Source organism: Platalea leucorodia (assembly GCF_965183815.1).
Source record: "Platalea leucorodia genome assembly, chromosome: 10".
NCBI lineage: Eukaryota > Metazoa > Chordata > Aves > Pelecaniformes > Threskiornithidae > Platalea > Platalea leucorodia.
The window spans coordinates 19,013,217-19,027,278 of NC_138832.1; the positions used below are offsets into that span (position 1 = coordinate 19,013,217).

General features: G+C 41.8%; 1 protein-coding gene across 2 annotated transcripts in view; it reads right to left on the reverse strand.

Annotated features, from left to right (window-relative positions):
* The window catches only part of TENM1 (teneurin transmembrane protein 1), a gene marked incomplete at both ends in the record, with an annotated part of 253,287 nt that overhangs the window by 14,895 nt on the left and 224,330 nt on the right, over positions 1 to 14,062 (reverse strand). For both annotated transcript variants that reach the window (XM_082322867.1, XM_082322866.1), the window contains 4 exons: positions 699 to 934; positions 3,285 to 3,457; positions 8,553 to 9,063; positions 10,839 to 11,205. In XM_082322867.1, the coding sequence (XP_082178993.1) occupies positions 699 to 934; positions 3,285 to 3,457; positions 8,553 to 9,063; positions 10,839 to 11,205 (1,287 nt within the window). The remainder of the gene's footprint in view (positions 1 to 698; positions 935 to 3,284; positions 3,458 to 8,552; positions 9,064 to 10,838; positions 11,206 to 14,062) is intronic.

The following is a 14,062-nucleotide window of genomic DNA, read 5'->3' on the forward strand; positions in this document are numbered from 1 at the left end:
CAAGGTAGCAGTCTCTCTGAATCTTAGTGTTACCTAATTAAATGCTGAATGTTGACCATCTGTCATTGTAATCTGTGAGTTCTCATCACAGATAAAAATAAACCATGGATGCAATGTAAAGTAATTCTTTATTAGAGCCATAGTGTAACCCAGCCAGAGGGAGTGAGGAGGTTTGAGAGTGTGTGGTAGAAGGCAGAACACACAGCCTGTCTGGATGCACAGGGAGGATCTACATCCCTCTGGCTTGCAGGAGAAGCACTGGCCAGGACACCCAAGGTGTGCCCAGCCAGACCCTCTGCCCCGGGCAGGGGCTGGCTCCTGTTATTTCCCCGAGAAGAAAGAGGGTTGATAGATCTGAGAGAGGTAGAACATGGCTCCAACTCTGCTGCTGTGCCAGAGTAACTACGCATCGTCCTTTGCTCACAGCTTCTTCCAAAGCCATAATTAAGTTCTTAGTTGAAAAAGAAGAGGAAGAAAAAAAGTAATTATGTCTTGAGGTCAAGACTCACAACCAAAATCAAACAGAGATCAAACATCCCTGCGACTGTCGGAGGAGTTTGGTTTTGAAATTCATGGCTGGGGCCCACAATTGATACAAACTTTCCATTGCTCTTCTTACAAAGTAAAATATTTCAACATCATTTTAGTTCAATGCCTTTCAAAGGGAACACTGCACTTTACACAAGAGGAAGCCTTACCCTTAGCCTTCTCTCAAACGTGGAGATATTGCCTTTGGTCTGCTCCCTCCTTTGCCTCCATTCAATGAGATTTGAGTTATGCTCTCCAGGAAGGGAGATATTGCACTTTCCTAAAGTGGGGCTGACAACCCCTGCTAGAATATGAGGCTCCGTGTTAAGCGTGATTTCCATTCCACTGGCAAAGGTGACTCTCAGGGACCCATCTGGGCTGACCCGGTAGATATTCTGCGTGTTATCTGTCAAAAAACAACAACGAAAAACAGGGAACAGAGAAAAGTTCAGATCTCCAGATTTAGGAAGCAAATGTCAGGTGCAATAGGGCTTGCTTTGTCCCGAGGTTACAGACAGCAGAACACACACCAACCACAGTGTGATTTTTGCAACCTGTACCCTCCAGGCCTTCCCATGTCTAAAGAGCTTTTTATTACATTTGGCCTGATGATTTCCATTGTGAAGGTTTCCTGCAGCAGGAATAAAGAGTTTTTGCTTTCAGCTTAAAAGTACGTAAACACATAGGCTGGGTTTTGACCACAGATATTCTGATGATTTTAGCACGTTGGGATCTGTTAACAGGGTAGCGTACTGCTTGAATGACTGCAATGAATATCTGAGGTCAACCATGAAAGCTGTTTTCAAAATGTCTTGGATGATGTCTCCCATTCTGTCCCTTTTCCCTGTATCACTGTACTAAAACGTCCTTCTCTTCACCATTAGCAGCAGGAGCCTGGGGTAGAGGCACAGTGACGGTCAGCCACGAGCCTGAAGCCTGGTGCGAGAGACCCACTAGAAAGTGGTTGTTGGCAGAAAAATGAATGGGTCAGCAACGGTGGCACAGTGAGCAGCTCCAGAGGCTCAGGACTGTACCGCAGAGGGCTGTTGAGGGCAGCTGGGATGACCTAGCACAACCTCCTCCTCCTCCCCAAAACTGCCAGAAGCATGCGGAGGGTCCAGAGCAGGTCTCCACGGAAAGGATGCAAAGGCATACAGCCACTGCACGCTCCCTTGCTCTTGCCTGGGCGCTGTAATTCCTCCGCTGCATGCAGAGCTGTGCCACATCGCCTTGCGTTTGGTCAGGCTAGGGATACGCACACAGGAGGTTACTGTGGCTCAGCTGCCAGAGGACAGCTCCATCATGAGCCTCAACGTTTAGTGCTAAGAGACAAAGCCAAAGTCTCACCCTTAAAATGCAATTGAATTCATATCAGCTAGGGACTATGAAAAGCATCCTTTTTTTTTAAGCTGGTCCACTCAGAAGTAACTGGTCCAGCTCTTGAGATGTGAATATATGGAAAATAGTTGGGTATGTCAGAAAGTGAAGACAATAGGCATTACATTAGAAGAGACTTTGTGACTCAGATGTAAGGATACCATGTCTGACTGGTTGTTCACAGGGATAGTTTGTGATAGTTTCACAGAGATATGGCAATATGCAAATTATATGAATTCATAAATATGCCAGGTATAATAACTACTACAGCTGTTTGTTTCTGGCACTGCCCATAGTGTGCTAGCACTTTCCTGAGACAGAATTTGGTAAGATACCAACTTTGAGGAGTTTCAGCTTTAAGGACAGACATAAAATCAGGCAGTCAGTAGATGATGCAGAGAGCAGATGGGGTCACTTGGACAAAGCCTAACAGGCGATACAACAATATAACATAATATAATTATTTCCACTTATTCAGTGCTGTCTCTGCAATGCAATAGTGAAGAGGAATGAGCGAGTATCTTGTGAGGTAAGCTCTTCTTATTTTTTTTTGTAGTTCAAAACCGGAGAGGAAGAAAAGTTCTGTGATTTGCTCAGAGTTACAAAGCTTTTCTATAGCAGACCTGGAAGAAAATCAGAGAGCTATTTCCCAGCACCTGCTCTCTCAAAGCCTGAACAATCCACTGACAACAAAAAAAATCAACAAGGAGAAAAAACCCCAGATTGATTAAACTGTATAAAACCAGAACTTTGGTGATGAATCTGCAAAACTTGGAGGAGGACACTGGGGCACTTCCATTAGGCAGAGAGTAAAGTCTTCTCGACAGATATGAGATTGCCAGGGAAATACTGGGGTGTCTACAGGGGCTGAATCAAAATCTCATCCCCAAGGCAGTCACCAGCAGAGGTGGGTCATGCTTTCCTCCTTCCTCCAAGCGCTGTCACCAGGACACAGCACTACCAGAAAGAATTCACAGCATTGGCCAAACAAGGCATTTCAGTGCTAAAACGTCAGTGGAGCATGTCATTCTTCTGGGCACTATTTCTCAGAATAACAAAGCTCAGTGTATTGTAGGTTAGTCCAAGTCCTCCAGACACTGAAGTAGAAAGTAGCACGTAAAGCCTGGAGACATCGGAGATTTCAATAACTAGAATCTCTCCACGGGACTCTTCTAGGAGGAAAAGAATTCACTTGTGGTGTGTTTCTAATTGGTACCCCAGGAGAATTATAAGTAGTATCTAGCTATTTGTACTGAAGCAAGGAAGAAACAAATGAACTAATTCTAATGTCTGTCTTTGGCAAACAGTTAAGAATGCAATAATGTCTAGGGTTTGAAAGGTAATGATTAGAGAAGAAATAACAGAAATGCTCTGATTACCTTGTTTTAAAGTATATATTGTAGAGGTAGCTGAGAAGTTTGTGGCTGTGATCACATTCTCTCTGTTGGAAGTATCAAGTTCCACTCGTGTCAGTTTTTCAACATCGCTGTGGAAGCTGCTGACTTCCCCGGTCGGGAAGGTCGTGTTGGTCAGATGGCCATCGGAGTCATACCTGCAAGACGTGATGATAAAAAGCCATGAAAATACATCACTATTGTCTCACAGATAGTCCTAAAAGGAAACAAAAAGGGAAAAAAGTAAGAAGCATTGTCAAGGCTGTGCAATAAGTCAAAAGGTAAGAATCGGTCCATTTATTCACTCAGAATGCATTCATTCCCTAATCCGAATTCCTGCTTAGACTCTTTTCCATATAAATACAACTGGGAATAGTGTGAGATGCTACCTACATCATTCAGCTTCTGCCAGAGTTTCAGCGCTGTGCACAGAGGGTCGGGGGAACCCGCTGGGATGTGATACAGGAGGGAGGCCGCTGGAGGTCACTCGGCATTCAGGCAACCAACTCACCCCCAACAAGGCGTTTTCTTGCCCGCAAGTTTAAATAAAACCAATTCTTAGATTCCGCAGCACTCAAAAACTGCCTTTGTTGCTAATGTGTGAAGTACATAATATGAATGGTGAATTTAAAAAGGGGACCTAAAGCGTAACAATAGCGATAAAATTAGATTGAAATCTGCAGCGATTAAGTTGCCTACATGGTTTTTACTCTTGTGTTACGTTTCCCACGGGCCTACTCAAATCAGCAGGAACTTCTCATCACAAGTAACAGCACCAGAATCTAGAGCACCACATTTCAGTTCACCTAAATTTCATCAGTGCTAAAGAAATTATTTTCGTTTAAGGTACCTTATGTGATTCGGTCCATGTTATGAAAAAGTCAATAATTAATTCAAAAGCTCTGGAGCAGTGTTTCTAATGGGTCTTTTCAGTTCTACAGATATATTTGTTCTTTCTGGTGGTTCACACAGAAAACAATGCACAACATTGCTTGGTGCTTGATATTGTTTCATATTAATGCCTTCCATCTTAAAAACCTTATTGACGCTAACGCATTTTTATTCATCCAAGACACCTGACTGATACTGCAGAGGTATTTGCATGAGTAAAACCAACCCATGTTCACAAAACAGAAGCCTATTTGTGCAGGTAGGAAAGCATAATTAAGTTTTCATGTTTTATTAACTGTCTCCCCTCATTCACAAAACATATCCTCAGCTGGTGTATCAGCCGGCAAAGCTCTGCTGCCTCCAATGGAGTTCTTCCAATTCACATCAGCAGACGATCTGGCTATGTCCTTCGCTTTAATGTGTTGCCATCATTTCCTTAGGATCTTTATTTCCCCCTAACTAGCCAGACAAAATCTATACGTCACAGGAAGTGCTGGTGAAAAAAATCAGGAATTTTTCTCTTCCCCCCAATATAAAAAAGAAAAAAAAGAGCAGCTGTTCTTTTCAAACGAGACACTGGAGAACGAACTGGTGGCCATCTTGTGTTTTTTGACAAATAAATTAATCAAACATTAAGTACAATATAATCGCTCTCTCTTTCACCTCCTACTGCCCTCACATACATCACGGAACTTATTTACATTCCACCCTTACGCCGGTTCTGTGAAAATTGACTGGGTGCCACACCCAGCAATTAAAATTGACTCAGATCACTACTTTTCATCATTAGAAAACTCCATGAACACTGGGCAGTTATATTTCATTTACCGCTTCATCAAACAGATATGACAGCTTGCTAGGTTATTTGGATTTTCTACCGTACCATAGAAAAATCCCCAAATCATGCATTTTTGTGGCGTAAATGTAGCCAGTGTATTGGAATGTACTGGTGTGCGAGACTCGGGATGCATTTTCGCTAAGGATCCAGTTTTGCTGCTGATAGTGCTGCTGATGAGATACAAAACTCCCTGTGTAGCTGAAAATGGGATAAAGTGTTACGGGATGGCTGGCCAGATATGGTACTGAATTATAATGAGACCAGAGCACGTGCCAGTGGAGTCTTACTCGTGTAGATGGTCCCACTGGCTTCAAGGAGAACATGCAGATTAGTGTCTCAGTAACGATTCCACAGCGTGACCATCTAAAGGTTTTTTTTTATTCCAGATTGTGCCAAGAAACCCAACCCTCCGAGGACAGGTTCTGCCACCTTTCACATGATGAATAGTAGCACACTGGGACTCAATTCCTGCAGAGCAATGTCCTACCCATACTAATACGGGCAGAATCATGACATATTTCTTAATGTTAATTTGGGGCCCAGTTATGCCACTGTTAATCATGTCAGTGACCATTTAATCATGCAAATAATTGCATTGATTTCAGTACTCACATGAGGAAGTGCTCACCAATATTTGAAATGCACACTTGGGGATATAGCTTCACAATCCATTTGCATTTCTATGTGTAGCACAGTTAAGAGTTATATCATTTCAAAGGGAAAGCGGTCTAATTAATTTTTTCAGAGAGAGTTGTTTCTTGCAGGTGTTTTCTTGTCCTTGATTTAATAGAGGCCCAGTGCTCCCCCTCCCCTTTTACAGCTTTAATGATACAATATTAAAAAAATCTAGATGGCTGAAAATTGTACATTAGCTATAATTGTATGCAAGAGCTCTTTCAGTACTTCCATTCCATCAGATTAGAGTAGATGGATGACAAGTACTTTTGTAGGTGGTTTTCTACCTCTTAATAATTTCCCTCTGTGAGTGAATCTGACATATAGGTAGATGTTCTGAACAGTTCATTATCTTTGCTCATATTCCCAAGTATGTGTGATACGTGTTGTTAAACAAACTCATCCCTATTTCAGCTTGACAGTGCCATGGGTTGAACTTTTGGATGTGACTGCAAATCTAGCTTAAACAGAGAAGATGATTTCAAGCAGTCTGAAAGTTGCTCACATCATAATTCTCTTAGCTCCAATACTGTGTTCATACAGGACTCGGAAGCAATTCACATATAAGTAACCCCTTCAAAAAAATCTAATTTTCAAACTGAAATCGGGTGTCAGTTCAGAATGTGACCTGTCAGGAAAATAATGTCTGGTTAAAGGATAACTAAGGACCATCACGCCCCATGACCTATTTATGGCAGAAGGTGAGCAGCATCTCCTGAAAGCACATCTACTCAGCTCAGCGCTGATTATAGTCAACTGCCCCTCTGACTGCAGCAAATGGGGTGACATTCTGTGTATCAGCCATTCAGGAATTTGTAATACATCATGAAGATGACTTAAAATATTGGCCTGAACATGAATATTAATGACACGACTTCACTATTTAATTCTGCTGTTGTTTTTGTAATGCTAACAACTGTAATTCTGTTAATTTCTACCAACTGATCTAGAATGGCAGAGGTGCACGGTTGTGCAAAGCCTGGACAACTCAAAACATCAGCAAGGACAGTGTTACCTAGCCTGCAGTTAAAGCTGTGAAAGTATGAAAAAATGTTTAATTTAGCAAAATTTCTTTGTGTTAATCATATACACCATATCAATCCTTTCAAGGCACAGGTATCTGTGAAGAAATTGGTATTACATATAATGGGAGGCACCTGCAAGCAGGTAAAGTCCTTTAAAAGATCTTACTATGCTTGAGTCATACTTTAACAAACAACTTGCCAGAAGACAACAGTAACAAGCAATAATTGTGTGAAATGGTTTACACTCGATGTCAATGGGACAGTGGAAAAATACCGAGATTGAGAAGCACATGACTACAAATAATTTGCTCTAACATGCTCTAACAATCAAGGCCCTGCAACAATGCATGGTGTTCAGCATTTTAAGAAGTAATAGGCATGACTTAGAGCTACTGTAAAAGCCTTTTGAAAGTGTCATTGGTCCACGGTCTAGATAGATGCCATCCTCAAGTAGGGATTTAAATGGATCACTCTCAGTGTTGAAATTATTACAAAGAAGCATATATTTTAAGTCAGTTCTGCTTATAAAGGGTAACGCTCAGATCAGTGTTTAAACAGCACCAGGACAACAGTGAGCTTTGTCTTGTTGCAAGATAATTTAAATTTGTATCAATAGATGCCTGATAATGAGAACTGAACCAGGAAGGCCTTGTATGGTTTTGTTTTCCCACATATTGTCCAAAATGGCCCTCTCTAATGGTTTATACTTATGTCCAGCCTATCAGTTTAGTCTTTGGCAGAATAATAAAGGGCAGGATGGAAGAACAACCCCTTGAATAAAAAATCCCACGCACTAGGCAGCAGTTTTCTCTGCTTTTATTCTACTTCCATTTTAAGAAAATATAATTCTAAAAACCTGTAATGATGGTGACTCAACTACCTCTCCAGGTGACTTATGCAGTAACTGAATTCTCCTCAATGTGTTTTCTGTTCATACCTCACCTGGATGGCTTTTCATTTTAGTTTTTGACCATGAACTCCTATGCTTCACAGAAAGCAGTCCTTGAAGACTCTGAACTAATACTGCAACGTTAACATATGATTTCCATCCATCACTTGTCACATCCTCAAACAGGGATTATGACAATTAATTATGAATAATGAGAAATCCTGATACATCACACCTCTTTAAATCAAAAATGAACTTCCTCTTGGGTTGTTCTCTCCCTGGGACCAGACTGGGATGTTCTGACTGCATCTTTAACTGTCTTGTCTTGCTCTTTAGAAGTCCCGCCAAAGGTCTCCTGAACATCTTGCTTACAAGGCCATTCCTACTCCCCTTATATACAGCCTTTTGCTATTACATATCTTTTTGTTATTATATATCCTCTTCCCCTTCTGACAGAGACAAGACTACTCTTGCCTTTGAATATTCCTTCCACTGAGATTCTCAATTTCCTTTGCAACACTCCCTTCTCCGACAAGTATGCTAATGTTCCCCTTTTTGCCTTCCTCAGGAATTTTGCAAATTCCTGATTCATATCACAACTTGCCTCTACTTCTTCAGTTACAAAAAAATCCACAATCATATTTTCATTTAGAGAAACAGACTCACAATAATAAAGTGCAAATGAAGTATAATTTCAGGCAGTTTCTGCTACACTTAATGGGCACTACGTACAGAGCTTTTACATGTGACAGGCTTCAGCACTTAAGAAATGGTAGTGTTTCATTGTAAAAGCTTGTGCAACAGCACTACTTGTCCTTTCTCCTGCGGTGTTAGTAGCAGAGTGTCTTTTTAAATTACTAGAACTGACTAAAATAATTTCAATGTTCATTTATAATAGAGTTCCTTACATCAGGCGTTTAATGTCAGGGACTTACTCATACACAGTTGTCCATCCATTTTCATCGCTTTTGGTTGCTAAAAGCCCCGTGTTTCCAGGATATGTCATCAGAGCCAGGTTGTAGCCTTGGGCATAAACTCTCTTCAGAACCCCGTTGCTGCTTATTGTCAGCCAGTACACCTGGCCCCCCGGCACCACGACCCACAGGGGCAGCCCGCTCGTGTCTCTGCGGATGTGAACCGAATTCCCGTTGCTGCTGGTGATGGTGCCAATATCCCCTTCCCCGGTGTAGGTGAAATTGTAAATGTAGTCCCTCGTTATGAGGTTCAGCGTGTGCAGGTGGGTGCCGTTGATGGTGAACTGATACAGTTCTTGGTCCGCTGGCGACGCAATCTCATACATATTCGTGTCACTGAGGTGAGCCTTGTTTCGGCTGACTGCACGGATGCGAACATTGCCAAGGTCTGCAATGTACAGTGTGTCATCAGGAGAGACTGCTAGAGAAGAAGGTGCTTTCAGCTTTGCATCTTTGGCATAGCCACCATCACCTGGAGGAGAAATGGCAATTTTAGTAATCTGTAATGTCCATATTTAAGCTGATCCCCATAGCCTGACGCTGCTTCTCCTCAGTATCATTTACAGGTCAATAAAACAGTATCTTCTTCCAACTAATTAAATCCATATTATCTAACGTTGGTGCAATTCTAAATCAGTCTCAGTGAAGACAAACAAGAATATAAATTATCTAATTTACACCACTTTTGCTAAGGTCAAAACCCTGCTGCTCGGGAAAACATTAATGGCAAAATTGTGAAAGAAAAAAACCATGACACCTGATGTTTCATTCACTACTATTTGTCTGTTGGCATGTGGTTAAAGTAGAATTGTGTTATAAATAAAACAAAGAGAAAGTAAAACACAGTAATTCAGCTAAAATGACAGTGAAGCAAAGATTAGTGAATGCCAGAGGAAAACAAAACAAGAATAATAGTCCAAAAGGGCCTTGAGAAACCACCCCTTCCAGTATCACTTGAGAATTTACTTGGTTTGTGTATTTTAAGGTTTGAGGAGGATATTTGCATTATCATGGGCTGTCTATGCATATCAAAATGACTTTACATGAGCAGAATTTTCTGTAACTAGCAGGAAAGCATATTAAACCTCACTCTTAGAGAAAACCACATTACTGTTTGTATTGCTCCCCTTCTCCTGACTGAGAAATGAAATTTGGTAGAGATTTTGAGCATAACCTGTGCTTTCTTGGAGATGGACAAATTAGCTGGTCTTCTGACCCTGCCTTTCACCAACCCAGCACCAGCACAATCATTAGATTTGCCACAGTTTTTAATTTTTCAGCACCGACGGCAGTTTCCCTCAACAGGAATCCTGAGGAGGATCCTTTTCAGCACTGGTCTACCATAGCTGTAACTGAAGCTGGCAGCACTTCGCAATGCACATGAAGCTTTGATTATCATTACAACACTGGGTCAGCAACTCACCTTCTCTGAAAAACCATTTACATTTTTTTTCTCTCCATTCTTGACATACTTAATGTTTTCTTGTCAGTAATTAACCTTTTACTTGAAATGGGAGGCTTAAGAATTATGATGACATTATGGAGCTGAACACAGTGGTTCTTAGAGAGGACAAGATGACAACGTACTGCACACCTCGGTATATGGGAATGCTGTCCTTTGTCCCACTATGAAATATGTTTTTATGAAAAAAAAAAAGCCACAGTTTGTTTTGGTGCAGGCAGGGGAGAGGAGCTGTGCTGCTGAGAATGTCCAGTGGCGCAGTGCGGGCCTGGCACTGACTGGCTGTTCCAGTTTAAAACACACAAAGAAGAAGAAATTCTGAACATTAAGTGCTGCTGGTTCTGCAGCGTGACACAAGTGATGAGATGGCATAAGCTACTGTTTTTCACTGGATGTGAAACACCTTGGCACTCTTCTTGGTGAGAAGGGCTGCTTGACCCAGTAGCATTTAGGTGCAATCTGCACTGGGGCTGGTACCATCTTCAACATGGGCAAACACAGCTGACACAGAAAGGCAGACTTGGAGCTAATTTTGAATGGTGTGTAATCTCTGTATCAAAGGAGGAAAAGCTAAGACCACCCTGAGCTTCCTCCAGTGCCAACTGGAAGACTCACATCTCTATGCTCATGGATTAAATCCACAAAGAGCTGCTGATAAGGTTTTCAGCTTTCCAAGGAAACCGAACCATTGCTCGTCTCTCCTTCCCTGTGTCACTTTGCTAATCTGCAGCTGTGCCAGGGGATCTCAGCAGATAAGAGACAGGAGATAATTAGCATTGCCTTACCTGAAAAACAGTCACAATTAGGGTCAATCTTGCAGTCACAATCGGATGGGGCTCCAGCGATTATAGAGATCTCACCGTTGGTTGTGACCTGTTGTATACGGTTGATCTTTCTTTCATCTGTCTCTGCGATGTAGAGTATCCCGCTGTGAGATACAGTGATGGCCCTGGCTGACTCCAGGGTTGAATGGATGGCCACCTTGCTGACGATGAAGTGGTCGATGCCTGGCACCTGGCAGTGAATGGGGCGGCCTGCAATAATTCGCACACGCCTGTTCTCAGAGATCTGCAGGACAATGTTGTTGTCCAGGACATACAGTGAATTGTCTAGAGGGTTCACTGTGAGGTCTGTTGGCCACTCTAACCGCACCTGGGAAAAAAATCAAGGGGAAGGCAGGGAAAAAAAAAAGAAAAAAAGAATGATTAAGACCGCAAGGCAGTTTCATTCAACCATCTCTGATCAAGATGTCATCAAGTCATCAAGGCACTCAGTGGATTCACCCAGCACTGCTTCTCTAGTATGTACCTTTAATTGGGTTTGGCAGAAGAAGTTTCAACAAGCATATTCTTTTCTGTGGTCCAGGTCCAGTGTGGAACAAAGCTTGATTTGAAAAGTAATTTAGCATCCTCTGAGAGGTATTTGCACAAGTCCATTAAGGTGGGAACTTTATTATACCTATGCAGTCATGCAAATAAAAACACACACTTCATGTCATGCAACATCAGCCAGAAAATTTTCCAGGTCTGAATGTTATTGTTTCAAGGTTGCAGTCCACACTGGCAGACTGGAAAACAGAGGTTGTCAGTGTCCTAACACTTTAACTGACTGTTAGTACAAAAGGAAAATGACATCCTAGAAGAGTACGACACATTTCCACAATTTATTTACTAAACAAGAAATGTTAATAAGACTTATATGCCATAAGAAATATAAGCTCGTTAATTCTTTGTAATATAATAAAACACCAATATATCACAATTCACATGACACAATAGCCAAGCCGTAATTACTTATAATGATTTTGCTTTGTGAATTCAGTATTTCAGTCACGGATTAAGTAAATTCTTCATATTTAAGGTTAGCTTTTTGCCTTTTGCCATGCAGGTGAGAGAGCCAACCAAGCAAAGTTTCCAAACCACACTGGAGGAAATGCTAGAAGAATGACCTCACTCATCTGATACCTGTTGCATCAGGGTCTGGAGGAATTAAACATGCTCCCAATTAAAGGTGGGGCAGCCGGTCAACCTGAAAGACAGCCAGTATGTAGGCTGCCGATTGTAGCATGTAGTGGCCAGAGCTTCAAATTCCTCCTGTTGAGAAAGCTCAGTAGGCAATGCAGGATTGCTGAACTGGGAAACAACAACAGAGTAGACCGGTCCCTCTCGCCAGCTAATGGCCAGTGAAGGATTTGGACTGCAGCTTGTCTATGGAAAGGTCAGAGAACAACTGAGCCACCGAGATTGCAAGACAGCCTATTTTTGTCTGTCTCAAGATGCTTTGCTTGTTATCCTTCATGAAGAGATGGCTGCTTTTATCTGAGTGGAATTTTTCTGGACTAAATATTTCAGTCATCAGAAGAGAATAAATACCAGGCTAAAATGTAATGATTTTATATGCTTTATATGCCATAGAAGCTTCTATTATTTCATTTACTGATTTTGTTGCTGTTTTCGCTCATTTTTCCACTGTGCTAATTAAAAGATCTATGAATTTAGAGACTGCAGATGCTACTACAATGCTCAGCACTGAGGAATAACATATGGTGGAGTGCGTGGCCATCACAAGCCACCTGCTTGCCTGGGGTCAGCTCAGGAACCAGGCTGGAGGCCAAGTCTCTCCCTTTCTCAAGCATCAGTATTTCCTGAATAATCTCATTTCCAGAAGTACATTGCTGGTTTGATAATTGATGTTTTAATAAAGTGAGGGCATTGCGGCTACCGTGTCTCACCCTGTGTGGTTACGTGGTGCACCACAGAATCATGACGGCTCACGGAGTAATTGAATTCCTCCTTGTGCCCAGTCCATTTTACTAGACAGCATAATAACTGGCATTAAGACCAACACTGTTGGGTTCAAGATCTCTTCTGAACCAGGTGGCAGTCCTTCCAAATGATGATAAATGTGGTGAAACAGCTGGAAGCAGATTCCTCCCATAAAGGTGATGATTTCTGTGCGTGTGTGAGACTGCCCAGATTGCACCCGCTGTGCTAGGGCTGGTTTACACGCTGCCGTTAGCTGGTGCTTCCACTGAGAGTTCACTGGGACACCAAATAAAACTAGTTAGCATAAAAATCTCTACAAGGCTATCTTCAGGAAACTTGGAAAAAAACATATTTGCAATGCACCCTTAATGCAGAACATTTGATCGCTCTATCGAAGTAAATGGATTATTTTTAATGGGAAACAGACACCTTCAACTTTAACGGTCTCCTTCACAGATTGCTCTGCTGTAAAAATAATCTTTGATTAACCCTAACCAGATAATTAGTGATAAAAACTTTGGGCTGAAACTATCTATTTTTGCCATAATGACTCTGCATAGCACCTGCCATGTCTTAATAGCTGTTTTTCCTTTGTGGACCAGCCACATTGCCTTTGGTCAGTGAATAATTTGAAGTCCTCCCACTGTGCAGGTATGCTTGGTGTCTTGCAGATAAATCGGGACTGGTTTGGGCCAAAGCAACTTTTTCTCTGGTTGATTTGAGGCTGATTTGGTTTACTAAGATAGAATAAACTTTTATGCAACTGTCCGTTTCACTTGCAGCAATGTGCCTCAAGCTCAGTCTCAACAGCTGTTAACTGCAAGCAGATTTGCTTTCTTACTGATCACGTCTGTAAATCTAGCTGCATTATGATAAAAACAAATAAAATTTTAGTTGGGAACATCTAGACAATTTTGGTTACTACACCAGAACCGCTGCCTAGCTCTCTGCTCTGCAAAGCTCACAGAAGGTATGGCTACAGCTTCTCCTTCCTGGGTTTAAAGCGGTCATGGATGTATTAATGGTTTAATCCCCAGTGAAATATTAAAGCTAGCAGGTACGTGTCTGGAGATTGCAGCACAAACCCCAGCTGCTGCTCACTGCAAGCTTATGCTAGTGCAACTGGAGGGGGAAAGAAAGTGAAATAGGCCAATTAAAATTAAACATACACACAAACACAAACCCCTGGGCATTCCTAATCTGAAGAAGAATTTCACAGATTTAGAAAAAATCTGCACTGTTCA